Raw genomic sequence first — 22,363 nt, 5'->3', positions numbered from 1 at the left:
AAAGGGAATGGGTATTTTTGGATCTTCCATTTGCAACAAATTACAACTACTTTCAAACTGGGAATATTATTGCACGCTGGGACAATTCCCAACGAAATGAGTGTGCACAATTTAGTTTTGTGTAGCGCGAAAGACTTGAAAAAAACGTGGAAATTCGATGGATTCGCGCATGCTACTCGCTTTGGCTTCTTGGTCCAACTTGCCGGAAGTGGTCAATGAAGAACTTGTGTCAAGGGAACATGAAAGGACATACAACATGTGGTAATGACTGGACGCTATTTTTTGTAAGCCGCTGTCGCCGCTTCTATATTCTATATTCAACATGGGCTAAGGAAAAAAAAATTATGGGTGTGTAGTAAGATAAAAAAAAAAAAGGGGGGGGAAGGGGAAAGAAAGCAATACAACGTGGGGAAGGAATATGCACGTAGGTATTATAAACCAAAAATCAAACAGGCGGCGGCGAAGCCATCCTAGAATCCAAGTCTTTGTATCGTATCAACGTCACGCTGACCTTCAAGCTGATCAATGTTGGCCCACCACTTGAACAGGAAAGTCTCACAAATTAACTTGAACCAAGGTGTCATTTTGATGTTGGGGTCAACAAACATGGCACGAAGTTCCTCAGGGGTAACATATTTAGTATCACGAACTTCGTTGAGATTCATGTCCATATCCACATCAGCTCTGATGAAGAAAATGTAATCGACTGAGAGAAAAAAATACATGGATTGTTAGCCGAATGGATACGGAATGTAACAATTTTAGGGTGACTTACTCTCATGTTCACCCCACATGCCATCACTTGGTGCAAGATAATGAATTCGAGTCAAGAACTCAAAATCATCAAGAGGGACTTGTTCTGGCTTGATACCAAGTTCATGGTCGAGCTTGCGTTGAGCGGCTGTTCGTGCACCTACGTATACAACCCCACGTTAGCAACCATCGCCTGTCATAGTGTTAACCCATTTTGACTTACCCAGTTGAGCCTCTTCAACCAGTTCGGAAGCTGTATTAAGGGGGTGAGAACAGCAGGTATTGGTCCACATATCGGGGAAGGTGATCTTCTCGCTAGCGCGTTGCTGGAGAAGAAGTCTGTTCTGAGAATCGAACAAGAAAACACTGAAGGCGCGGTGGAGCAAACCGGTGTTGATGTTATCCATAAGATGGCCTTTATTTGAAAGAAAATCTCCAAGATTAGACGTCCGCCTCTAGACCAATGCAGAAAAAGATGGATCATCTATACTTACACGTCTTCTTGCTCTCGGCACCAATGCGCTTGTCATCCTTGTCAATGACAATGCACATTTCTTCCATCAGACGGACTTGCTCCTCATCGTAGTTTTGAAGATCGACGGCCATGTTTACAGAGGAGGGGGGTGAGAGTAAGATGAGAAAAGAAAGCAGCCGAATTTTTTTTAACAACTTTTTTCGACGGTCGGCACCTGAAAAGGAAAATCCCGCTAAGCTATTGATTTGATTTAAACCGTGGACAAATCATAGAGAACATAGTGCGCTGTCAACGCTTAGTTTGGTACAAGTCATTATGCTTATAAGGTTCCACTACGCTTCTATCCTAACAATATGTGGCGATCCTTGTGGCGAAAAAGCGTGACAGCTCTCTCTTTGTCACTTGCTGCTCATCACCAAGAACACCACATTACGAATATTTACAACAGTAGTGTATAGGTGAAATTTATGGCTAGTGATTATGCTTTTGTATATGATCTAGCACAATTATGTATGAATGTGTAGTTTCCTACAGCTGCCTTCTCTCTACAGATGTACGAACAATGCCATAAGATGATGCACAGTCAATGAACCACGAGCTGCACTGTGCATCACGACTATCCATTAATGTGCATTTTATTATGTATGGTACAGACAATTTATATAAACAGTATCTCTTTCATGCATCAACATAACCCAAGACCTCCTCTTCAGGTTCAGTTTCTGGTACGGTTGCTTCCAATTCTGCCTCAGCACCGGCGGTACTTGTCTCACCCTTGGCTTCCGTCTCCATTTTTTCTGGCACCAAATTGTTGAAGTCGACGTCCATGTTCTTCATTTCGTTTTCAAATGTTCTTCCCGTGATGCTCATATAGTGCTCCATATCTTGGAAATAAAAATAAGATGGATGAGTTTTCGATTAGATAGAATGGAAACCTTCCCTTGCCACTTACCAACTGGTTTGATCTTTCGAATCAAGTAATCAGTGACCTTTTTAGGAGCGACTCGTTCTTCCCTCACGAATTTGAGTTTGATTTGCCTTCGATTTCGTTCAGGGAATAATCGAGTAATCATTTCGAAATCCGTTCCCCATTGCGCAAGAGCCTAACAAGTCAAAGCAAAAAGTTAAGTACAGGCAGATCGCGCTCATTTCCCCAAAAGAGCAGTACATACATTGTAGAATTTCTCGGTTTCTTCAGCATTCCATCGCTGGCTCTTACTCTTCTTTCCATACGACTGACTGTTGACGACCCTACTCATCGAGGTTTCTTCAACAATCTCCATGGCCTCGGCAGGAATATCAGTAGCCATAGCTGACCGCTTGATGGCTAGCGATTCAGTATCAAGAACCATTTTACCATTGACGAATTGCAGTTGTGGAGCATAGGAGCTTCATACAAAGAATGGGAAATCAGCATTTGATAAGTGGAAAAATCATATCGCCAGTAAATGTTGAACTCACCTCTCTTCCAATGCTGTGTCCTCTAACGGTTTGCTTTCTTCTTCCTTCTGTCTCTTGATATCAGGCATGACCACGTCAGGAACTGTCTGAGATGTACTAGCCGCTGCATTCTGGTGAGGTGTTTCTTCCCGTTTTCGCTTTTTCAAACGAGTTTCTTCAAATTCTTTGAACATCTTTGACACTATTCCCTTCTTATCATCCTTGATGAAATCGCTCATTGGTCGGTCCAAGAAATCATCCACCATAGGATCGCCTTGGAACTCGTCGAGAGTGACAAGCGGTGGTGGTAGAGGTTTTGGTTTTGGTGTACGTAGAATAGGTATTTTTCGTTTCTTTAAAGGTATGATGGGAACTCGCTTTCGCTTAATGGCCATTCTTGGTTTCCGTACCGTCTTAGCCGCCGCTGAAGCACTGGTTGACGCTTCGGCTACGTCAGCTGTAGCGCGTGGTTTGCGTGAAACAGTTCGCTTAGTGGTTACTGTTTTTTTGGTCGTCATTTTCGCCGTTGCTTTTTCAGCACTGGAGGTTTTGGCCTTGGCGGCAGCTGTAAGCTTTTTAGCCGCTGAAGCAGCGACTTTCGCTTTAGTAACTTTGGCTTTGGTCGTTGAACCAGTGGCTTTCGCTTTAGTGGCTTTAGCTTTAGCTTCAAGGCTCGACGTTGCCTCCACTTGAGCAACAGCAGCAGGTTTTTTCCTTGCATTGATAGGCTTCCATCCATCTACAGATTTGACAGCTCTTGACAGTGGGTCAACTTCTTTCTCCTTGCCCTTGGCGTCTCTGGTTTGTATTTCTCTATTGCGAACAATAGGTAAACGAGTACCAGCTCTTACAGCTCTATTCATGGGATCCGGGGTTGCCGTACTTTTCGATACAGATGATAGCATTTCATTTGGTTCGACCGCTTTGCTTTGGCTGACTGCAACCTTTTGCTTTCCTGCAGCCGCTTTCGCTTTCAGTTTCTCTTTCTCCTTGCCTTTGCTCGCCGACGACATTGGAGTGCCTCTGACTGCCGATTCTTTGGTCTGACTAGCTACCTCATCCGCCTTCCGCTTTCCTAAAGTAGCTGCTGCTCTTGCTTTATCAATCTTGCTTCGAACGCTGGGCTTTGCTGCTGACGAGACGGGCGGCGCAGATGCCACGGTTGGTATGGCCGTTGGCGCTGCTTTGTGAACGGCTGGTGCAACCTTTGGAGCGGACGTGGTCTGGACAGTCGGTATAGGGGTAGCGACAATGCTAGGTGGCCCTGCTGATTCTCGTGCTGAGGATGTTGGAGGTATTATAGGGGTGGTATCTGTAGATGATAGAATAAATAACTCGACGTAGTGATTAAATTGTCGCGCAGTGGGCGGGGTCGATTTACTTACTTTGTGGTTTGGTCACCTTGACAGGTAATTTTGCAATTCTTCCACTGCTGAACTGCTCTTTTTCTTTTCCATTATCTGCTGGTTTTTGTGAACTTGTTGGTTTTACTGCTTCACTGGTTTGTTTCGTGGGATCATTTGACGCACGGTTGATTCTGGGTTTGACCTTGGGTGCAAATCGAGTGTTTCCCTTGTCTAGATGGAGAAGGTAAGTATGTAATTTGTTTGATGGGATATTATGTGGGTAATACTTACTAACACTAAGCGACGTTAATGTCGACATGGTGAATGGTTTAAACGGTCTGAGATTTGTCCAAAGCGGTGTAGCAGATTATAAGAAAGAAAAAAAAAAAAATTCCACCCAGAGGCGACAGGCACAAGTCACATGTCTGCTTCAGCAGTAAGTAGAAATTCCTATGGCAAAACCAACATGGTGGTATGCTCTACGGCCATCCATACTACTAATTCTATTTCAGACCTTATTTCTCCTGACACTTGGTATCGAAATCTCATTCATTTGCAGTCGTGCACTTTTGTTTTGAAAAAAACAGTTACCTTGACCACGATGCTCCTGCAAAGTGTCAAGCAAGTCATATATTCACAGAAAACGCTCCAAACGAAAGTAAAAACCAACTAAACAGCAGATTTGTCTATCCACCAAGAAAAGAATGAAATGAACAAAAAGCAAAGATGAATGAGGGGGAATAAAAGGACAATAAATCTGAAATTTACAAGATGATAAGGGAAGGCGTATGCTGTCATGGCGCGCAATACAAAGGTATTTTTAACCACTATGACTTGGTGGAGATCTGATATTTCCCTTCGCAAATCATTGCCAACGGCAGTCTCGTTTTCGATCCATCTGTCCGTTGTATGACAATCTACAGTGAAATACAATGAGCCCAACGCTTGTTTGCTGTAGTAAAAAAAAAAAAATTCGCGTTTGCTCACCTCAGTTTCGTGTGCAACTAGCATCTTGGCCGTGTACCGCCCTGCATTAACATCTACTACCGTGAAATGATCTCCTTTGTTGAATGTATGATTATGATATTGTAATTTGCCTTGTTGGATATATATGGGGTTGCTATTGAGTGGAGGTGATATTACATTGGAGCCGTTCTGGTAATCAACAGGCTTAGCTTCCGCCAGTGTATGCTCGCCGTTATCAGATTTCCCCTGAAGCCGCTCCGATGTGCCTACAACTGCTGTAGGATGTATGCTACCGCTTTGCGTTGCTGTCATGGGCGATCTCACTGAAGATGCGAACGTGGGCTGTTAGTAAATCCCTATAGTTGATCCATCAGTTGAATGTGAAAATCCATTCGCCTTACTTGCTTCGCGTGTCAACTATAAAATGCATATAGGTTAGTCCAAGTGAACCAAAGCATCACCACCAGACCCCATATAGGACGAAAACTTACACCTAAAGCTTCTAAATCCTCTTCAATAAGTTTTTTTGCCGTCTCTAAATCATCATCAATATCCTTTTTTCCAATGCCAAGCACATTAGGCGCTAATGGAAATCCAAGGGCGGATTGCAGATGTCGAAGTTCCAATGCTTCTGCTTTTTGTACCTTTTTGTGGCGTGCAAGGGCCGCTCGATCAGGTACAGTACCAGTCACTATAAAAAGGTGATCATGCTATCAGCCAACAATGAACCATATCCATTTCGCAAAATGTGAAAGAGCCTTACATGGTGATGATTCACCGAGTTTTGCACGCTCTTCGTCCAATTTCCACCGCTTGTCATTCAGGCCATTGATCATGTCTCGTCGTAAGGCGTTTTTCTTATGCTAAAAGAAGGAACAAATAGAAATACGCATTAGTCAAACCATCTTTCTCAATACTAATCACACTTTTTTGCTGAAAGAATTGGGAACATACGATAAAGTGCACATTAGCTTGATATTCGAAGCCTTCATATTGCCGTCGATAATTCAACTGTTGATATCGACACCATGCAGCTGCAGTGTCCATGCGTTTCCGCTTCTTAGATTCTATTTCCTCCATTAATGAGACCAACTCGGGATGCGTTCCTATGTAACCGGTATTGATAAAGTATGCCATGGGACGGTCGATGCCTGATCGTATAACTTACCATCGGTGATTAAAGTCATTTCTTCCTTCAGCTCGGCCATTTTCTCTTGATACATCCTATGATAAGCCAAAGTAACAAGGTTACTACACATGCAATTCCGCTTTTTATAATACAAAAATGTCAAATTTCAAGTCAGGGCTCCTTACGTCTCTCGTAACCGTGCGAATTCTACTTCGATATGAGTCAAGGCCAAGAGTGCTTCCTTATGACTCTGCTGATATTCATGATCATTTGGTTGTGGAGCTATTACCGAATGACGAGAAAAAAAAACAGGCGTTAGGTTCATGGAAGGAATCCTATATGAAAGTAAGAAAACACATATCCTATGTATGGCACACCACTTACGTTGATCTTCACCTTCTTCGTCTTCTGCACCGGTTGCGACTGAGTTCCGGTCTTCTGGTCCAACAGCCGGTGATGCACCCTCCATAGCATGAGACGGTTCATCGTCTCCAGGCTCAGCTGATTTTTCGATATGTTCGTCGTCTATAATGGCTGTACCGTTGGTAATAGTCGAATCTGGATGTAAAGCCTCTTCCTCTTCTTCCTTGATATTGGCTATGGGGTGGGAGGTATCGTCCAGTTCAGCCACGGCTAGGTCATCTTCTTTTTTATCGTCTGGCACAGCGCTGACCTTGGGTCGTTTTCGCTGAGATCGTCCAGATCCTGAGTCACTATCATTACTTGGGGCGTCATTGTCAGGTTTAGAGACTCTTCCGTTCCTTGGTTTCCTTTCTTCCGGAACTTCTGGTGCCTCTTCTTCATCACGCACTATTTTTCGTTTTCGTGTCCGCCGACCAGTCCTTCGACTTCTTGTTCTTCGCCTTGACGGTTGTGGCCTTTGATGTTCATCTTCTTCTTCGTCATCTTCATCTTGTGATAATTTGTCTTCTTCTTCGACCGGCGGTAGCTTTGGTGATTCGTTTTTGTTATTTACAACATCGCTGGGATTATTTTCAGGGTGTGGATCGGATACGGGTGAAGGCGACCGCGATAAAGGAAAATCGTCAGGTACAGAGCTTAGAGTAGAGGGGGAAGAATTACGCAAAGCATGCTCATCGTCGTCGTCTTTTTCATCGGTTGACAGGACTCCGTTCAAGGACAACATCGCGTCATCCTCATCTTCGTCGTCCACCAATCTTTCGGTAGGTGTCAAAGGGGCATCGCCATCGTCGTCATCCGCAGCGTCCGTGGAAATGGGAGAAGAAGGAGTAGAGCCTAATGACAGCTTTGAACTATTTCGACGCCGGCTACTAGCCAATGCGTCGGTCTGTGACCAGTCCATTGCGGAGAAGGCAGTAGGGAGCTGTGCTAAAGTTGAAGTCAGAACCAGCGCGTTGTTGCGAGACTAGTCAGATGTATTAATTGTGCAAAGTCCAATTTTTTTCAGTTTGCAAGAGAACCCGTACAAGTACACACTGAAGCGGCAGTGCAAGAGCGTTGGGGGAAAGTGCACAATGTAGAGAATAAAAAAAAAAATATGGAGGGTCAAAAATGGAGGGCAAGTGAGAAAAAACCGGTGAAACTCTCATTGGCTGAGGATGTCATCACCCATGAGACTGCTTTTTTTGGGCCCGTCGAGCTTTTTTGAACGCAACAGCTGCGAAGACCGAACCAGCTCAACGCTCTTTACCAAGCGTGATCTTAATTTGAGCTTACATGGTTTATGAATTTGGCATAACCTCAATATTTTGAGCGTTGGCCTTCATGCCAGGCGATGACAAGAACTTGTTCGCAAAGAGGTGCTTTGTTGCATCCATGACTTGCGACTGATTGGATAATATATGGAATATGATGATCACTTTCAGGTACTTCCGAGAAATCCTTCGAGAGGACCAACTAGGACCATCGTCGGGTCCTGAAGACAAACCTACAGCACACACAATGCGAGGAGAAAGATCTGATTCCTTTTTTTTTTTGTTTAATACACGGTTCATTAAAGTTGATTTGCTTTGATATATAAAAAAAGAAAACGATGGGTGCTTGATTGAAATCAATTTGAATGCAATAAACGAAATGAAACAAAAACAATGTCACGTAGAGTATGCCTAAATCTATAGTTATTTTTTACCCTTGGTGGTCTTTTGCTTGTAGGCAATGGTTCTTGCTCGGATACGATGTTTCTTAGGCTTGACCACAGTCTTGTCGTCTTTGGTGGCACGAGTACCCTCAAATGCAGAAGCGCTGAGCTGACTATTGACTTGCTTAGAGTTGGTAATCTTGCGAACTTTGCCACCCTTGACGCCCATTGAACCCTTTGCTCCCTTTGCTCCCTTGGCACCCTTTGCGCCTTTCTTGGCGGAGGGTACGCTTGGCTTGCCACCTTCGGCTACTGATACCTTGCAGCGATCCAATCTGAGTTTACGCTTTCCACCGAGCTTTTTATCTTTGAGTTGCAAAGCCAAATCAACAGAGTTACGATCCTATAAGCCAATAATAAAGTCAGAAAATTGGCCATCTATTTAACAAAAAACCCACATGAATACTAACCGAGAATTGGACATAAGCAATGCCCTTGCCAATGTTGGTTTTGGCGTCACGAACGATGCGAACGTTCTCAATATCACCGCATTCTCCGAAGAATTCCCAAAGCTGTTCCTCCTGGGCATCGAAAGGAAGTCCTCCAACAAAGACTGAGCGTTTTCGGTCATGGTTTCTGGGATTGGCTGCGCTATCAACACGAAGATGCTTGTCGTTAAAAACCTGGGCATTCATCTCCAGTGCCTTCTCCATTGATTCCTTGTCGGCATATACTATGTATGCATTCAAGACATCTCTCTCAGGATGAAGCTTTCCAGAAATGAAAGCTGCCTTACGGGGAAGGAGATCAGAGAAAGCCTACCAAAGGGAACATTAGCAAAGTGTCACATACAAAATGTCCTCATCTATGAAATAAACCTCACCACTGATCGAAATCGAATGGATTCAATTTTGCCATACTCCGAAAACGCCTTCTTAAGCTCTTTGTATTCTTCCTTCTGTATCGTAGACACAGCAAGATTACCGACAAACAGTGTTCGTTCGTTCTTCTCTTTCTCTTCGTCTCGTATCTTGAGTAGTCGCTCCTTCTCTTCTTCAACCTTCTTTTGAGGATCTTCCACTTCAACCTTGGCTTTCTTTGCTTGTTGTCCCTTTTTATCTTCTTGTACCTTTCTCTTCTTCAATTCCTGTATGAGATCAATTCAGGGTTACAACTACTGTTGACACCTCATGAGATGAATAGACGGCTCAAACTGACCTTTTTATCTTTCTTTGTTTGCGTTATAATCTCATTAACACTTTTAGCTGTTTTGACTGCTTCACGGGCTCGTTGGGCAGGATCGACCTTGGCGGCTTTTGCTGATGCAACCGGCAATGGTGTGGTTGCTACTTGACTCGGACCAGCACTATTTTTAAACAAATCGTCGACAGTGGTATCTAATTTCTCGGTCTTGGAGCCGAGAAGCGTTTGTGAAAGCAGACCAGGCGTATAAGTTGTAGCCATGTCGAATGTCTGGTAGTGTCGAAGTGGTGTGCCAACTCGCAAAAAAAAAAAAAAATTGGGAATAGTATTGTTGTGACTGATTATCCATACTGGCGTATGATTGGATCTGCTGTCGATAAAAATTATCTATGATTGGTCCAAAAGCACAAAACCTTGCCATGCGATTGGATGTAACCCGTGGAAGGAAGGTTGCTTTAGATTCTGGGCTTGAAAAGAAATTTCCCTTGGTGTAGATCGAGCATGGTAGCGTTTCGATATCACCAAAACATTGAGATCCACCTCGTTACTCCAGTAACATATAAGACTTTTTTGTACTCAAGAGTAACAGCTCCTCCAATATTCTCACGTAATAATCGCTTTGTTCAGTGCACAGCACCTGTTCTCTCTCTTTCCTTGAGGATCGTTAATATCACGTTTACTCACGATTCCATTCAGGAAAGATGTTTTGTTGTCATGGCTTTTGAAGCACTAACATACGTTATACGGTATGGGGCCCTCACTCCCTGACGAGCAGAGAAAGTATCTACATGTTACAAAACTACAGTGCCTCTCTGGTTTGCATGCATAGGCTCGAAACATGAATATTGCAGTAAAATAATTGCTCAATCGAACATAAATCATGGATAGTCACACGTAGGATCATGAGCTCTTTTGAACAGAACTCTCAGTATCCGCTCCCTGAGGTTAAACTCGAACAATACTTCTTCTCCTCAATTGTAATATGAAGACCCACGTCCGTCTATATTAAACTGGAGTAGGCAAAAACTAAACTTAGACGATCCTTGTCTCCTAACCTCTACTGACAGATTTCTTAGTCTACGTGTTTCTCTTCTGACTTTTACGCTCTACTCTATGACTCTCTCTGTTTCTCCAATTCTGTCCCGAAGTATGGTTTTGTTCTCAACGTACTTTATCTTCCTCTACTACAAGACCTTGGTAAATTTTCTGTGTTTATCTCTATTAACGGCTTCTACACAGCATTGAAACAGCTAGTATGCTAAATTCAATAATAAGCATAAGTGAAAAGCTTCCTTCGCTAGAGTTCACTCTAAATTCTACGAGTAACGTAGAAAAAGGATGACCGCTTATGGATCAGTTGATATACACCGATTTTTGTGCAAACTTTCCGTTCCTTACAGAGCTCAGGGATACGCGTCGTACCGAAGATATTCAACCTGTTTTTCACATCGTCCAATGATAGTAAAGAACTTCATAATTTAAGGCGGCGGTCTATTTCGATGTTTCAAAGGCAAGCTCATGCTAAACGGCCGCTTCGGAAATCATCCTCAAGCTACATACATCAACTCACATGATCCATTTCACGATGGCATGCAATAAATAAGTAATATACTGGTTTGACAAATCAATCAATTGAAGTGACATGCTTTTTATATACCGTTCAAACTGCGAATTTCAGTAAAGGTTGAATATTCTTTTCGCTGCTCTCCAAGATTGATATGGAGAGTATGTTGCGCAGAGGTTATCTGAAAGCTCATCAAGTAATGATTTTTTGAGGTATTCAAAAAGCTTTACCTGCTAATTGCAGTTCTTTGAGGTAAATTGCCCATTTACAGCAACTTTAAAAAGATCTTCTTATTCGGTTGTCGGTCGTTTCTATGAAACTGAAGTATGCTCTGCGTTATATCATAGCCCACTCTGTCATCAATAATGTAACCTTGCAGATCAAAGCCGAAATGGTGAGTTTGCCGGAGGGCGTTGACGGATGATGTATGATGACTGCCAGAGATCAGAACTTTTAGGATGGTAACATAAGTCTGTCGTATATAATGATGAGGATAGTGTATATGCATAAATTTGAAAGCAGGTTTTACATATAAACTGCCCGCCAAAATTCTTTTTTTTTTCCTTCCTTGTCTTTGACTCTCGAGTTTTTCTAATTTCGAAGAAATCACAGCGAGCCTACATCATCGCTTTAAAGCGATATTTGCTACAGAAATCGCAGCCTTACCCGCTTTACCGACCTTCTCGCCCTCGTCAACCCCGCAAGCCCTTTCAATGGCGCCCGCGAAAGATGGCTATCGACCTTTTCCCCCTTGACTACGATCCAATGGACGTTGATAATCCAATTGAGCTTGGGGTGCCTCAATGTCCAGTCATGGGCTATGAGTACTGCAGTGATATGGAACTTTTCCCTCCGTCACCAGTGACTCTTCTCAGAGTCCCTTCGCCAGTTCCTTTGCGTAACTGCGTGTCTTCTGCTTCTGCGCTCAGCTGCATACATGCGGCTGCTGTGCGTGGTCGCTTTTCTTCCAGCCCTTCCCGTGGCCACCGCTCTTCTGCTGCATTTTTCGCTTCGTCGGCTCCGTCCTCTCCTTTTCGTTTGGCTGCCGCTAATGACGGTGCTGACCAGCAGCACCGTTGTCCTGCAATCCCATTGTCGCGGGATAACTCTTCTCTCATGCCTTCTCGCCGTGAGACCATGTCCCCACTAGTGCTAGAGGCCACGCATAACCCAGTAAATGGCTCCACTGCCGAGCTTGCCGGTAGCGTTGAAAAGTACTGCAAATCAATCTTGACACAAAGACAGATACCTTTCACTATCTTCTTTGCCTTGGTAAGCTTGTTTCTCAATTCGAAATTGAAATAGAAATAAGCTGCTAATATGAAAGCACTTATAGGGGAAACACATAAAGCTAGATTCAATCTATAACCGCCATATGTGCCTTTGGCTATTTACTTATTCTTTACAATGTGCGTTTTATAATACATAGCCATAATAAAGTTACAAACATCAGGAGCTTCCTAAGAATAGCATGAGTTAAGTTTAAAAAAACAAATTGTTATACATAGGTTTACAAGAGAAAATCACTTTTACAGGAGGGAGCATTTGTGTGAAATTCCTTGTGTAGATGTGAGGATGCAGATATAGATTCAGTAGGAACAGCGGTGGAGGAAGAAGAAGAGGAGAAAGTTGGTACTTTAGTGTGTACCGTTAGTAAGATACTCATCAATACCGTATATCGTGATGACACCTGTTTCAAAATACCTTGTGCAGATGTGGAGGCAGTAGGAACTGCGGAGGAAGAGGAAGAATAGACTGGTGCTACGGTGTGTACCCTTAGTAATGGATGAAAGGACAAAAAGCAATGGTATCGTCCTTGAAGGTACCTTGAAACGTTGCTAAAGCAGACGTTATTGCGGTTTCAGTAGAAGTTGTCAGTAGTCCTGTTGAACAAGATTTTAGTTGGAGAAGAAACGTCAATGACTTTAATTGAATTAAAATTTGTATCGTACCATCAAACTGACGTGTTTGCCTTTAGTTGACATGTGGGATAGACCTGACGACAGAAGCTTTAGCAATAAAACTAATTCAGCAAGTCTCATACAGCCTGAAGCTTGGTCGGTTTGAACGATGTAAATTCTTACCTTCATCACTTGCTTTTTACTTTTTTTTCTTCGAGGTTTCTTCACCCGGAGAGGGTGACCTCTTCAGGCGTTGGAGATAGAGACATAAACAGTGTATGCCGTGAAGAGAGTCTTTAGAAGTGGAGATACAGAGGACTCTGTATTCCGTAGAGAGACATTAATTTGGTGGGCATGATGCATGGCTAAATTCTACTGTTTAAAATACTAAATGAGAAGTTGTAGTGAAAGAATAAGTTACTAGACCAGCTAGCTTACTGAATAAAATTAAATTGAATAAAGTAATACGAATGGTACATAAACCTCATTTTTAGCTCCCACTTGATTTATCTATGGCCAGCACCTCCTCTCCTCTTGGGACGGCACAAGGTGACCCATGATGGACGTGATTTGTCAGGGCAGACAAATTTCCGTATCATGGCACGTATCTTCATTATCCATTGTTTTAGCATTGAGACCACTCATTATAAACGCCATAACTTGATAACAAGGGAATCGTAAAGGAGTCTTCACTCTATACACGATCGAAGAAGACATGTAAGTTTTTGGCGAACGAGATGGACAGTTATGTTGAATGCTATTCTTTCAGTTACGAAGAATATAGCGATTGAGATATGAAGTTTAGACTTTGCAAAGATCAAAAGTAAGAGGTAAAATAAGAGTATAGTTGTAAAGGAGAAAGCAATCCTACTAGGCGATTGCTACAAAACGCGATTCAATGTTTTTCTCTACGATACCCGTCATTCCAACCGTATCCGCTTGGTCATGTTCACGAATGCTCCTGTTCAGAGAGCTTGTTCTACAAAGCCTGCAATCAATATGGCCATACGAGATCTTCCAGCAAGGCGTGCCCTTTGTACAAACCACCACATAGCAAAGCTCCACCACCAATGAGGCCACTTCCAGGTGTGCCCATAGCAAAAAGCGTAATACCAGATGGTGCACCTGGGGACGAGCCTCCAGCCCCACCAGAGGATACTCCACCAGGGGATGACCATATACGTGATAAATGGATGAAGAACACAAAGTGTACAAATGTGGTTTCAGAAAAATTCTAAACACTCCACCGCTGGAGAAAACGCGGTTGTTGTCACTCATGTCACAAAAACATGTTACCAATCTCGAGGCTAATTCAACTGCATGTTCAGAAAAACGTTGAGAGAAATTCGACTTTACTGAGATCAACCAAACACTCATCCGCTGTCTTTTCTTGATTGTCCAAAATGGATCTCCCACTGGTCAAGACCACCATTACGTGCCGGATGAGCTCATGACAACATACAATACTTTGTTTCGCTGGGTGATAGGCTCTTACGCTATCGCCAGCCCTCAACCAGCACCACAGGTCATTACATATCTCGCTTAGAACTATCTGACAAATTTAAAATATGCATGTCGCCACCCACTGCGAACCTATGAATAAACTTTGGGTAAAGACAGTCAACAACGGTGGCCACAACCTACGAATATCCATGAGGTGCGCCAATTCATAGGAGTAGCTGACTACTACCACCAGTTCATAAAGGATTTCGCCAGCATAGCGGCACCGCTTACCGATTTGACCAGGGGCCAAGGCACAAAGATGAGATCGGTCATTTGGGACGACGGTTGTGAAGCAGCATTCCGAACCCTGAAGCAGAAGCTAATAAGCGCTCCAGTTTTACTTACACCAAATCCGAACCAGCCGTGGCGAATAGAGACGGACGCATCAGATTTCGGAATAGGTGTGGTCCTATCCCAAACTGACTCCTAAAATCGTTGGCAACCAGTGGCTTTCGAGTCCAAGAAGTTGTCGTCAGCCGAAAGGAACTATCCGGCACAGGAGCGTGAGTTGTTGGCGATCTTGCATGCTTTGGTGGCCCAACATGCGCAAGGACATTGAACAATGGTCGAAGCATTGTTTACCTTGCCAAATGGCAGCTGGTCGGGACCGTGCCACGCACAAGGCTCCCATGGTTCCGTTAGACGTACCTCCTGCCTCCAACGTATCAACTCCCAACCAGACACGCCGCTGGAACAACACCAGCAACAGTCAAGCTCGTTCAGTCACAAACCCGCGACCTTTCCGCAGCAGCTCGAGCAACAATCACAACAGCAATCCAAACAACAACCGACATCAGGCGGTCGCCTTGAACGCTTCTTCCTCGCTTGGGCTCGATTGACCGACAGCAAATGGATTCACTCGGTCATCCGCGACGGCTTCAGAATTCATTTCCAAAGCCGTCCCCCATTATCCCGTACACCCATACCTACTGTCCCATACAACGTCGAACAACGCCGCCTATTACGACAAGTGATCGCCGACTTACTCCACAAACGTGCCATAGAACCAGTCCAGGGGTCGGAATATCCCAGCTTCTTCAGCCGAATGTTCCTCTTTCCCAAGAAGAGTGGAGGTTTCCGCTCCGTCTTCAACCTGCGATCTTTGAACCAATTTGTCGAGTGCCCACATTTCAAGATGGAAAATATCCAACAAGTAATCAAACTGATCAATCGGGACGACTTTTTCACCTCAGTGGATCTTTCCGATGCGTTTCTACACATCCTGATACACAAACAGTTTCGGAAGTACCCTCGTTTCCGCTGGGAAGGACACACCTTTCAATTTCGGACCACCCCCTTTGGTCTCTCCGTCGTTCCCTGGCTATTCACTCGTCTCACCAAACCGATTCTTCAATAGGCACGACAACAGGGCATACGGATATCCGCTTACCTGGACGATTGGATTCTGGTCGCCGAATCTCAGGAATTAGCTCAGTCCCAAACCTGAGCGCTAGTGATCCAACTGAGGAATCTTGGATGGATCATCAATACACCCTATTTTACCTGTCCGATCCTGCCAAATGTCTTCCAAGACAGATAGCAGTACCTCGGACTCGAGCTATGCCGGTTCTGATGGGTCGTATGTCCCGTCAGACGGTAATGGCAACGGAGGACGCAGAGTCCCCGCAAAAATATCAAAAACGCAAAAAAAAATTACCGCTCTTCTTGCTTCCCAGGAAGCTCTCACTCAGTACCTTATTGAAAACGACCGCATCAGCCTCTCGGACGACGAGTTTCAGCCTTCACTCAAGTACATTCCCGTCACCGTTGGTCCTATCACAAAACAACGTAAACTGCTCAGCCTGGCCAAACAAAGACAACGTCGAGAAGCTAATCGCTTAGCTGCTCAACCTGTCACTGTCACTTCTACTAACTATCCAATCTCCCATCGCTCACCTATGCGCGAACCCTTCATCACCAGGTCACCCACCCTCTCCTACACGATGGTTTTATTTCGAGAATCGACTCAGGAACGTTCATAATGCCACCGTCTTGATAATTGGGGAGTTTAACACCAGCCAGGTGTGCTCCCAATGTCACGCTCCTATCAAGATGTGTGGTGTGGCAACCCAGCAAGAAGCTGCCATCGTTGGAGTCCACCATTTTGTACGCAGATGTACCAATAATATTTGTCGTATAATCTGGAACCGAGATGTCAACGCTACGAGGAACATGGCTTTTTTGGGTATCAATTGGTCTACCAAGTGGATCGCCCAGATCCTCCTTTCAATGCTTCCGTTCCCCATCCACCAAGTGTGCATGTCAATAACGTCATGCAAGCGGCCACGCTCGCGTAGGATAGAAAACTATAACTAGATTTCTTTTTTTTTTTATGTCCTCTAATCAAAGACTTCGTCAAATGGCACAGAAGAGTAGCTAAGCATATTGCCTTTGATGGACTCTCAATCTGTTTCGTTAAAAAATACGATGAAAATAAAAGACGATATTGTCTATCGCATTACCATTTATAAAAATTCCACAGTATGCGGGGGCTGCAGGGTGAAGCCCATCCTGAAGCTCGATCACTTTGATGACGTCGACGCTGCGCACAAGGTAGGCGGTACCAAATTACCGAAAGTTAGGCATCCATGTATTTGATATATGAACTGCAGGTACTTATTGGCCAGACAATCAAAAAGGCTGGGAGCACTTCAATTAATATTTATGACTCTTGGAAAAACAAGCCGAGAGAACAAATCATCGGTCGGGATGGAAGGGGTCAGCGTAGCAAAAGTGGTTGAAATGGGTAAAATGGAGGGTGGGCAAATACCACTTTTGAAGCAGCCCAAAAAAAAGTCCTCAGCTTAAGCGCTTAGGTGAGTATTTTTCTCTCTTTTCCTTTCTCTCTCTTTCTCTCACTCTTTCCTCTCCTCCTAGCCTTCAAAGCGTTTTTTTAACCCTCCTTTCATTCACCTAAAATCTACTTTGAAGGCTGACAATCTCCTGCACATCACCACGCTGTTACTCAGAAAATAACAGCGCTTCCCCCCTTCCCATCCTTCAGCCAAATTTCATCCGGCCCTTACTCAAACAGGACAATCCTTAACCTCCTTATTCATCTTTTTCCTTTCCTTTCGTCCCCTCCTTTTCTACTGTTGCCCTTCTCATGATCAACCTTGACCCTGAGAGTGTCTCAATTCTTCGCAGCGTGAGTGTCACTTTTGGATCGATGCTACCCCCTTCCTGATGATGCGTTACCTTATCTAACACTTTTTTTTTCCTTTTTATATTCTCTCTGCGTATCACTTTGCTCTTTGCTTTTCTTCGCCCTTTTGTTTTTTTCTCTTTATATATAATTTTCACTTTTGACGAAACGTGTTTCTGTCATAGCCAATGTTGTCTGGAACAAACTTAAGAAAACAGTCGTCTCTTGGAAATATCCAATCTAGCCAGCATGGCCGACAAAGTATGCGGCAGTCAAAAAGCGAACCGTCCACCACATCCCAGCTCTCCGGAGTAGATGCCAAGGCACAGCGTCGATGCACTACTGGATCATTAAAACACACAGCTTCACTTTCTAGAAGCACGAATTCTTCCGGATCTCATCTCAAACAGGTTAATATCTTTATCAGCTGATTGCTTTCCGTGATCATCTTGTTTTTCTTTTACCCCAAGTGTTGCGAATTGTTTGTCCCTAACCAATATGATGTTTTCTAGGAAATCTGGAGACCACCAGGTAACTGCGAAATTCCGGATATTCTTGGTAAAGCTTTCTTGAAGCCTGCCTTGATGCCATCGGAATTGGCCACTACATTGAGAGCGTACAATCCAAGCAAAAATGTATCAAAGGTATAGATAAAAAGAATTTCAAACAGGCGTATTCATGCTGACAAGGCCATTATACTTAAAACCCCCCCCCCATTGTTTGTCTCTCATCTGACCCTATAGCGTCCATGGTACCCTCCTAGCGCTCATGCCACCATTCCAACCCTGGAACCTGTGGTTCGTAAAAATGATTTCGAAGCAAGAATTCGAAAGGCATTACCCAAATTTGCCGTAGCATCAACCGACCCACGTTCATTGTATCAAGGTTTCAGCGAAATTGGAACTGGTGTCAATGGATCCGTTGTACGAGCCACACATCGCAAGCGAAATAATCTGCAACTGGCCATCAAGCGCTGTCGTCTGGACCCTGATCGAGAATACCGTGCAGCCATCTTACGTGAACTTCGCATTATGGCTACTGGACATCAAAATTTGATTCGTCTTCGCGAAGTATCTGTGTGGAAGAACGATGTCTGGATGGCTATGGATCTTATGCGTTGCTCAGTATTTTCCGTACTTTGCCAACGAGGCATACCAGAAGCCTATGTTGTCTATATCACAACTGAAACCCTCAAAGCACTTGCTTTCCTTCACGACAAGGGATTCCTTCATCGTGATGTCAAATGTGAAAACTTGCTACTGGGCTGGAATGGCGAAGTAAAGCTGGCTGACTTTGGTCTTTCCGCCCGTACCAATAAGCGACATCGGGATCGTCTTGGCACAAGCAAATGGATGGCCCCTGAGGTGATTCGTGAGCAATATTATAACGAGAGAATTGACATGTGGTCACTTGGTATCACCATCATTGAAATGATGGATCGAGTTCCTCCTCATTATCTGATCAAGGATGAAGAAGAACTCTTCGATGTTGTTCTTAGTGAACCCTCTCCTACATTCACCTACAGCTATCCCACCATGTACATGCGCGGGTTGGTTGCTTGGCTTCTTGAAGAAGACCCACGAACCAGACCCTCTGCAAGAGATGTTCTCTATGTAAGTTGTTCACAACAGGTTTCGTTGCCTCCCCACTCCTTCTCCTAACTGACATCTCCCCTCTACCCCCCACACAGGAAATCGATGCACATGTCCAAAGTGAATTGCTCCAACGTGCTTCAGCACATCACTTGTCACAATTTTTGTACCAAGTCTTGCCTCAATACTAAACTCAACTCATAAAACCACCCACTGAGTGATCCAAGACATCTCTATATGGCTCCCAATTATTTTTTTTTTCTTATTTTATTTCCCCTTCATGCAGAATTCATACAGAAAAGTAATATTTAAAATAGCATATTTTTTTCTTCTCTACATCTGAGTGTGATGTTGGGCTCCAAGGCTCTTGATTCAACCGTTTACGGCGGTATCATTTCCCTTTTTCTCCTCTTCCACATCTACCTCCCTCTCCCCTTCCCTTCTCATCTCTATGGTAACTTTTCTAAGCATTACTAAGTCATCCTCATGGTCTTTTTGACCTTCAACAATAAATCCCCCCACAAGTTCTAGAAAAACTCCTGGTTTAGTTGAGCATAGGTATAACAAAATTTTAATGTGTGTTAATTGGATCTTAGTAACTTAAAGGAACGGATAGGGGGTTTTTGCAGTAGGTTTAAAGTTGGAAGACTAGTAATGTGTATCTAATGGGTATCTACGTTCAATCTATGGATATTCTATGTTATGAGAGCTAAGTTACAGGTCAAGGTGTAATAATATATAAAAAAAAAAAAAAAAATTGGGGGGCGGCGTAATTATGAGAAATATTGGTTCTATGCGGTTGTAGGTTTAGTTGCGATCCAACAGGTGAAACGAGAAAACCCATGATATTCTTCAAACTCCTCCATGACTTCCTGGGATGCCAAGTCATAATCCTCACCAGAGATACCCCAGTGTGAAATATAGAATGCTTTCATGTTCTTGAGTAGAGCGCGCTGAACCTCCTTATTAATGAATCCAAATTGCTTGAGTTCAGGGTCAGAAGGCCACTCTCCCACTGGCAAGTCGAGCAGACGCGTAGTAAGTTCGGTAAATCCGGCCTTTTCAATTCTTTCTGGCATAGCTTCAGCCAAAGCGAAGTCAACCCCGCCATCATCACATTGCGTCTTAAGGAAACTATCAAATGCTTGTTGAACAGGACCAGGATTATGGTGATACAGGTCTAAGTTGTAATGAAATGAAATGAATTAATGATTACACCCATACAAAAAATAATTCGAGAAATGATGGGCACCCCCACGCGTACCTGGTTCAAAAAGTTCGATAAATCCTCCTGGTTTCAAGGTACGATACATTTCGCTAAATATACACTCCCACTTGTCGGTATTGATGAGTTGACCCATATTTCTTTGGAAGATACTGCAAGAGGAGGTTAACAATTTGAGTTCAGACACCCAGTGTTGGATAAATAGGACCGAAAAACTTACTAATCAATGGAGTTGTCTGGAATGCCCTGCCATGGTTCAGTAATGTCCATGACTCTGCACTCCAAATTCTTGGGAGAGTAGTGAAGTGTTTGCGGTGCTTTCATATCAACGGCAAGCACGCGTGCAGAAGGGTACTGAGCCGCCATTTCCAAACTCCATATTCCACCTCCACAGCCTAGGTCTAAGATTGTAAAGTCACCTTCGACTTGAATGGGAGCCGAAAAATTTCCTTTGCGAGCACTCTTGAGCAAATAATGCTACGATCACGAATATATAAGTTTTTTTGGGAAAACAACCATCTCATTCATGCAATAAAAATAAAAAACTCACCAAACGCTGCAATCTATCATTTTCTTTATATTCGTCCTGCGAAATGGTGGTTTTCAAGCTTTGTTTTCTCTTTGCAAAAAAGTCGCTGACAGACCGTCGACGTTGCTGGGAACCTGTGCTGGAAACGGTGGGTGCATTGGACGTCGACACCGATGAAGACATGGAAGGAGGTGCAGATGTCTCAAGCCAATCGTAATTTGCGCGCGTTGGACTGGCTGGCGTGAAGTGGAGAGATGCCTGCGATTGGGTGCTCACTGAGATGGTTGAACGTCTTCGAACTTTTCTCTTCTCCTTCTTTTCCTTTGTTTTTTCAATGACTTTGCTTGCTTGATTGCCCATGATGTTTACAACAAAGAAAGAAAGTGTAATTAGAAAAATATAGAAAATAAAAAAAATAAAAACCTAAAGTGATTGCGCAGCTGCACAAGAACTAAATGCGGCATTGATAAAATAATCCAAGAGGGCTGGCTTCCATTTTGGAGCCGTTTGATTTGTTCCTCCAATAATGCACTTTATCACTCCGAATCCACGTTGTTCTCCGTGTCGTACTTGTACTCGTCATCCCAGTCTTAAGGAACTGTTCTGTTCATTCCACCTCTTCATGGATCATCTTAGGATGAACACCCCCCACTGATTTTACCAAGCTGTATAGAAATCCTCAAAAGATAGGCTCTATAATGAATTGGTCATCATTTTTAGAATGACCGATCAAATTATCTGGCTTGTAAAAAATGGGTTTTTTTTTTCTGTAACAGCCTTATTTCCACCAATTTGAATTACAGTCTTTCTATAAGCATGACAAAAAGGTGGGTGGCTGCCGGGATTCCGTCCTTGAACGGACTCCGTCTATAATTCTCGCTGGCTAGATTCTAACAATGAGCTGAGAATGCTCGCGTGGCACTGCACTGAAGCATCGCGATATAAAAATAAAAAAAAATAAAAAATGCTACAAGCATAACTCCATTACACTTCACCATGGAGAGAGAATGGAAACACAGGGCTGTGTAAAAAAATCCGTTATCATCATCAATTACTCTGTACAATCAAGATGACGTTACTCATACACAGTTCTCCCAGAGGGCGGGCGGACGTGCGGGACAAGTCCTGCATTATGATGTGGTAAGCGTATACGATGAGTAATTACGTGACGTCAAGGGTACTTCGGAAAAAGTTGAACTTCTTTATGTCCACGCTTAATTTCACGTCTTGGAAAATAAAGCTGCAACTGTTCGTAGATGGAATCGGAAGCTTTTTGGTCATGAACAAGAAGGTGAAGGAAGTCTTTTTTTAGAAATGAACGGAAGATGAGCGCCGAAACAACCAGGACATTGATACATGCTACCTTGCATAACAGCCCACATCTTGTGCTTCTTTTGGCGTCGAATCTGAATGTTCTATCGCCCTGGTGTATACACGTTTTGAACGCTCACATCAACTATTAGCTCACTCTATCGTTAAAACGGACCAAACCAATTGCTTACTCCAGATGACCCAGCAATTGGGATCGAGGTC

The 22,363-nt window shown here is 43.6% G+C and overlaps 9 protein-coding genes across 9 annotated transcripts; 4 read left to right on the top strand and 5 right to left on the bottom strand.

Annotated features, from left to right (window-relative positions):
- Nucleotides 1-315: 315 nt before the first annotated feature.
- On the bottom strand, nt 316-1,389 carry K450DRAFT_248757 (uncharacterized protein). The gene is made up of 4 exons (XM_051590281.1): nt 1,248-1,389; nt 977-1,168; nt 776-913; nt 316-706 (listed from the first exon to the last, which is right to left on the bottom strand). The coding sequence occupies exons 1-4, from the start codon at nt 1,357-1,359 to the stop codon at nt 471-473; spliced, it is 678 nt and encodes a 225-aa protein (XP_051443048.1). The 5' UTR covers nt 1,360-1,389; the 3' UTR covers nt 316-470.
- Nucleotides 1,390-1,680: 291 nt separating this feature from the next.
- K450DRAFT_190332 (uncharacterized protein) lies at nt 1,681-4,405 on the bottom strand. Its single transcript, XM_051584449.1, has 6 exons — nt 4,306-4,405; nt 4,054-4,245; nt 2,690-3,980; nt 2,401-2,617; nt 2,181-2,331; nt 1,681-2,112 (listed from the first exon to the last, which is right to left on the bottom strand). The coding sequence occupies exons 1-6, from the start codon at nt 4,331-4,333 to the stop codon at nt 1,907-1,909; spliced, it is 2,085 nt and encodes a 694-aa protein (XP_051443047.1). The 5' UTR covers nt 4,334-4,405; the 3' UTR covers nt 1,681-1,906.
- A 376-nt stretch (nt 4,406-4,781) lies between these two features.
- Nucleotides 4,782-7,588, bottom strand: K450DRAFT_248750 (uncharacterized protein). The gene is made up of 11 exons (XM_051590280.1): nt 7,558-7,588; nt 7,030-7,459; nt 6,494-6,963; nt 6,295-6,391; nt 6,149-6,204; nt 5,935-6,086; nt 5,744-5,843; nt 5,472-5,671; nt 5,382-5,397; nt 5,002-5,303; nt 4,782-4,931 (listed from the first exon to the last, which is right to left on the bottom strand). The coding sequence occupies exons 2-11, from the start codon at nt 7,431-7,433 to the stop codon at nt 4,842-4,844; spliced, it is 1,887 nt and encodes a 628-aa protein (XP_051443046.1). The 5' UTR covers nt 7,434-7,459; nt 7,558-7,588; the 3' UTR covers nt 4,782-4,841.
- Nucleotides 7,589-8,337: 749 nt separating this feature from the next.
- On the bottom strand, nt 8,338-9,656 carry K450DRAFT_248744 (uncharacterized protein). The gene is made up of 3 exons (XM_051590279.1): nt 9,387-9,656; nt 9,052-9,315; nt 8,338-8,986 (listed from the first exon to the last, which is right to left on the bottom strand). The coding sequence occupies exons 1-3, from the start codon at nt 9,630-9,632 to the stop codon at nt 8,591-8,593; spliced, it is 906 nt and encodes a 301-aa protein (XP_051443045.1). The 5' UTR covers nt 9,633-9,656; the 3' UTR covers nt 8,338-8,590.
- Nucleotides 9,657-11,516: 1,860 nt separating this feature from the next.
- Nucleotides 11,517-12,388, top strand: K450DRAFT_282004 (uncharacterized protein). Its single transcript, XM_051593415.1, has 2 exons — nt 11,517-12,207; nt 12,272-12,388. The coding sequence occupies exons 1-2, from the start codon at nt 11,665-11,667 to the stop codon at nt 12,362-12,364; spliced, it is 636 nt and encodes a 211-aa protein (XP_051443044.1). The 5' UTR covers nt 11,517-11,664; the 3' UTR covers nt 12,365-12,388.
- Nucleotides 12,389-15,051: 2,663 nt separating this feature from the next.
- K450DRAFT_248741 (uncharacterized protein) lies at nt 15,052-16,286 on the top strand. Its single transcript, XM_051590278.1, has one exon. It carries the CDS (start codon nt 15,189-15,191, stop codon nt 16,179-16,181), a length of 993 nt encoding a protein of 330 aa, XP_051443043.1. The 5' UTR covers nt 15,052-15,188; the 3' UTR covers nt 16,182-16,286.
- Nucleotides 16,287-16,765, top strand: K450DRAFT_248739 (uncharacterized protein). Its single transcript, XM_051590277.1, has one exon. The coding sequence runs from the start codon at nt 16,392-16,394 to the stop codon at nt 16,653-16,655; it is 264 nt and encodes an 87-aa protein (XP_051443042.1). The 5' UTR covers nt 16,287-16,391; the 3' UTR covers nt 16,656-16,765.
- A 645-nt stretch (nt 16,766-17,410) lies between these two features.
- K450DRAFT_248735 (uncharacterized protein) lies at nt 17,411-19,506 on the top strand. The gene is made up of 3 exons (XM_051590276.1): nt 17,411-17,894; nt 17,997-18,128; nt 18,228-19,506. The coding sequence occupies exons 1-3, from the start codon at nt 17,673-17,675 to the stop codon at nt 19,143-19,145; spliced, it is 1,272 nt and encodes a 423-aa protein (XP_051443041.1). The 5' UTR covers nt 17,411-17,672; the 3' UTR covers nt 19,146-19,506.
- On the bottom strand, nt 19,507-21,225 carry K450DRAFT_248729 (uncharacterized protein). The gene is made up of 4 exons (XM_051590275.1): nt 20,852-21,225; nt 20,522-20,778; nt 20,341-20,453; nt 19,507-20,256 (listed from the first exon to the last, which is right to left on the bottom strand). The coding sequence occupies exons 1-4, from the start codon at nt 21,188-21,190 to the stop codon at nt 19,868-19,870; spliced, it is 1,098 nt and encodes a 365-aa protein (XP_051443040.1). The 5' UTR covers nt 21,191-21,225; the 3' UTR covers nt 19,507-19,867.
- Between the last annotated feature and the right edge of the window lie 1,138 nt (nt 21,226-22,363).

This window comes from Umbelopsis ramanniana (assembly GCF_025399195.1).
Source record: "Umbelopsis ramanniana AG unplaced genomic scaffold K450scaffold_42, whole genome shotgun sequence".
Taxonomy (NCBI): Eukaryota; Fungi; Mucoromycota; class Umbelopsidomycetes; order Umbelopsidales; family Umbelopsidaceae; genus Umbelopsis; species Umbelopsis ramanniana.
This window is presented reverse-complemented; position numbering and strand designations above follow the sequence as displayed.

Excerpts from the sequence above, each read along its gene's own strand:
- K450DRAFT_248757 (XM_051590281.1), bottom strand. The coding sequence starts at position 1,359 with ATGGCCGTCGATCTTCAAAACTACGATGAGGAGCAAGTCCGTCTGATG. Across the intron at positions 1,169-1,247 it reads TGCCGAGAGCAAGAAGACGT|GCCATCTTATGGATAACATC; the intron begins GTAAGTATAGAT and ends TTTCAAATAAAG. Across the intron at positions 914-976 it reads GGTTGAAGAGGCTCAACTGG|GTGCACGAACAGCCGCTCAA; the intron begins GTAAGTCAAAAT and ends TTGTATACGTAG.
- K450DRAFT_190332 (XM_051584449.1), bottom strand. The coding sequence starts at position 4,333 with ATGTCGACATTAACGTCGCTTAGTGTTA. Across the intron at positions 2,332-2,400 it reads AAACCGAGAAATTCTACAAT|GCTCTTGCGCAATGGGGAAC; the intron begins GTATGTACTGCT and ends TTGACTTGTTAG. Across the intron at positions 2,113-2,180 it reads TCGAAAGATCAAACCAGTTG|ATATGGAGCACTATATGAGC; the intron begins GTAAGTGGCAAG and ends TTTATTTCCAAG.
- K450DRAFT_248750 (XM_051590280.1), bottom strand. The coding sequence starts at position 7,433 with ATGGACTGGTCACAGACCGACGCATTGGCTAGTAGCCGGCGTCGAAAT. Across the intron at positions 6,964-7,029 it reads GTCGAAGAAGAAGACAAATT|AAGAAGTCGAAGGACTGGTC; the intron begins ATCACAAGATGA and ends AAGGCGAAGAAC. Across the intron at positions 6,392-6,493 it reads CGAAGAAGGTGAAGATCAAC|CTCCACAACCAAATGATCAT; the intron begins GTAAGTGGTGTG and ends ATTCGGTAATAG.
- K450DRAFT_248744 (XM_051590279.1), bottom strand. The coding sequence starts at position 9,632 with ATGGCTACAACTTATACGCCTGGTCTGCTTTCACAAACGCTTCTCGGC. Across the intron at positions 9,316-9,386 it reads AAACAAAGAAAGATAAAAAG|GAATTGAAGAAGAGAAAGGT; the intron begins GTCAGTTTGAGC and ends GATCTCATACAG. Across the intron at positions 8,987-9,051 it reads CCATTCGATTTCGATCAGTG|GCTTTCTCTGATCTCCTTCC; the intron begins GTGAGGTTTATT and ends TCCCTTTGGTAG.
- K450DRAFT_282004 (XM_051593415.1), top strand. The coding sequence starts at position 11,665 with ATGGCTATCGACCTTTTCCCCCTTGACTACGATCCAATGGACGTTGAT. Across the intron at positions 12,208-12,271 it reads TCACTATCTTCTTTGCCTTG|GGGAAACACATAAAGCTAGA; the intron begins GTAAGCTTGTTT and ends AAGCACTTATAG.
- K450DRAFT_248741 (XM_051590278.1), top strand. The coding sequence starts at position 15,189 with ATGGATTCACTCGGTCATCCGCGACGGCTTCAGAATTCATTTCCAAAG.
- K450DRAFT_248739 (XM_051590277.1), top strand. The coding sequence starts at position 16,392 with ATGTGTGGTGTGGCAACCCAGCAAGAAGCTGCCATCGTTGGAGTCCAC.
- K450DRAFT_248735 (XM_051590276.1), top strand. The coding sequence starts at position 17,673 with ATGTTGTCTGGAACAAACTTAAGAAAACAGTCGTCTCTTGGAAATATC. Across the intron at positions 17,895-17,996 it reads CCGGATCTCATCTCAAACAG|GAAATCTGGAGACCACCAGG; the intron begins GTTAATATCTTT and ends GATGTTTTCTAG. Across the intron at positions 18,129-18,227 it reads CAAGCAAAAATGTATCAAAG|CGTCCATGGTACCCTCCTAG; the intron begins GTATAGATAAAA and ends CTGACCCTATAG.
- K450DRAFT_248729 (XM_051590275.1), bottom strand. The coding sequence starts at position 21,190 with ATGGGCAATCAAGCAAGCAAAGTCATTGAAAAAACAAAGGAAAAGAAG. Across the intron at positions 20,779-20,851 it reads ATGATAGATTGCAGCGTTTG|CATTATTTGCTCAAGAGTGC; the intron begins GTGAGTTTTTTA and ends TCGTGATCGTAG. Across the intron at positions 20,454-20,521 it reads CCAGACAACTCCATTGATTA|TATCTTCCAAAGAAATATGG; the intron begins GTAAGTTTTTCG and ends CTCCTCTTGCAG.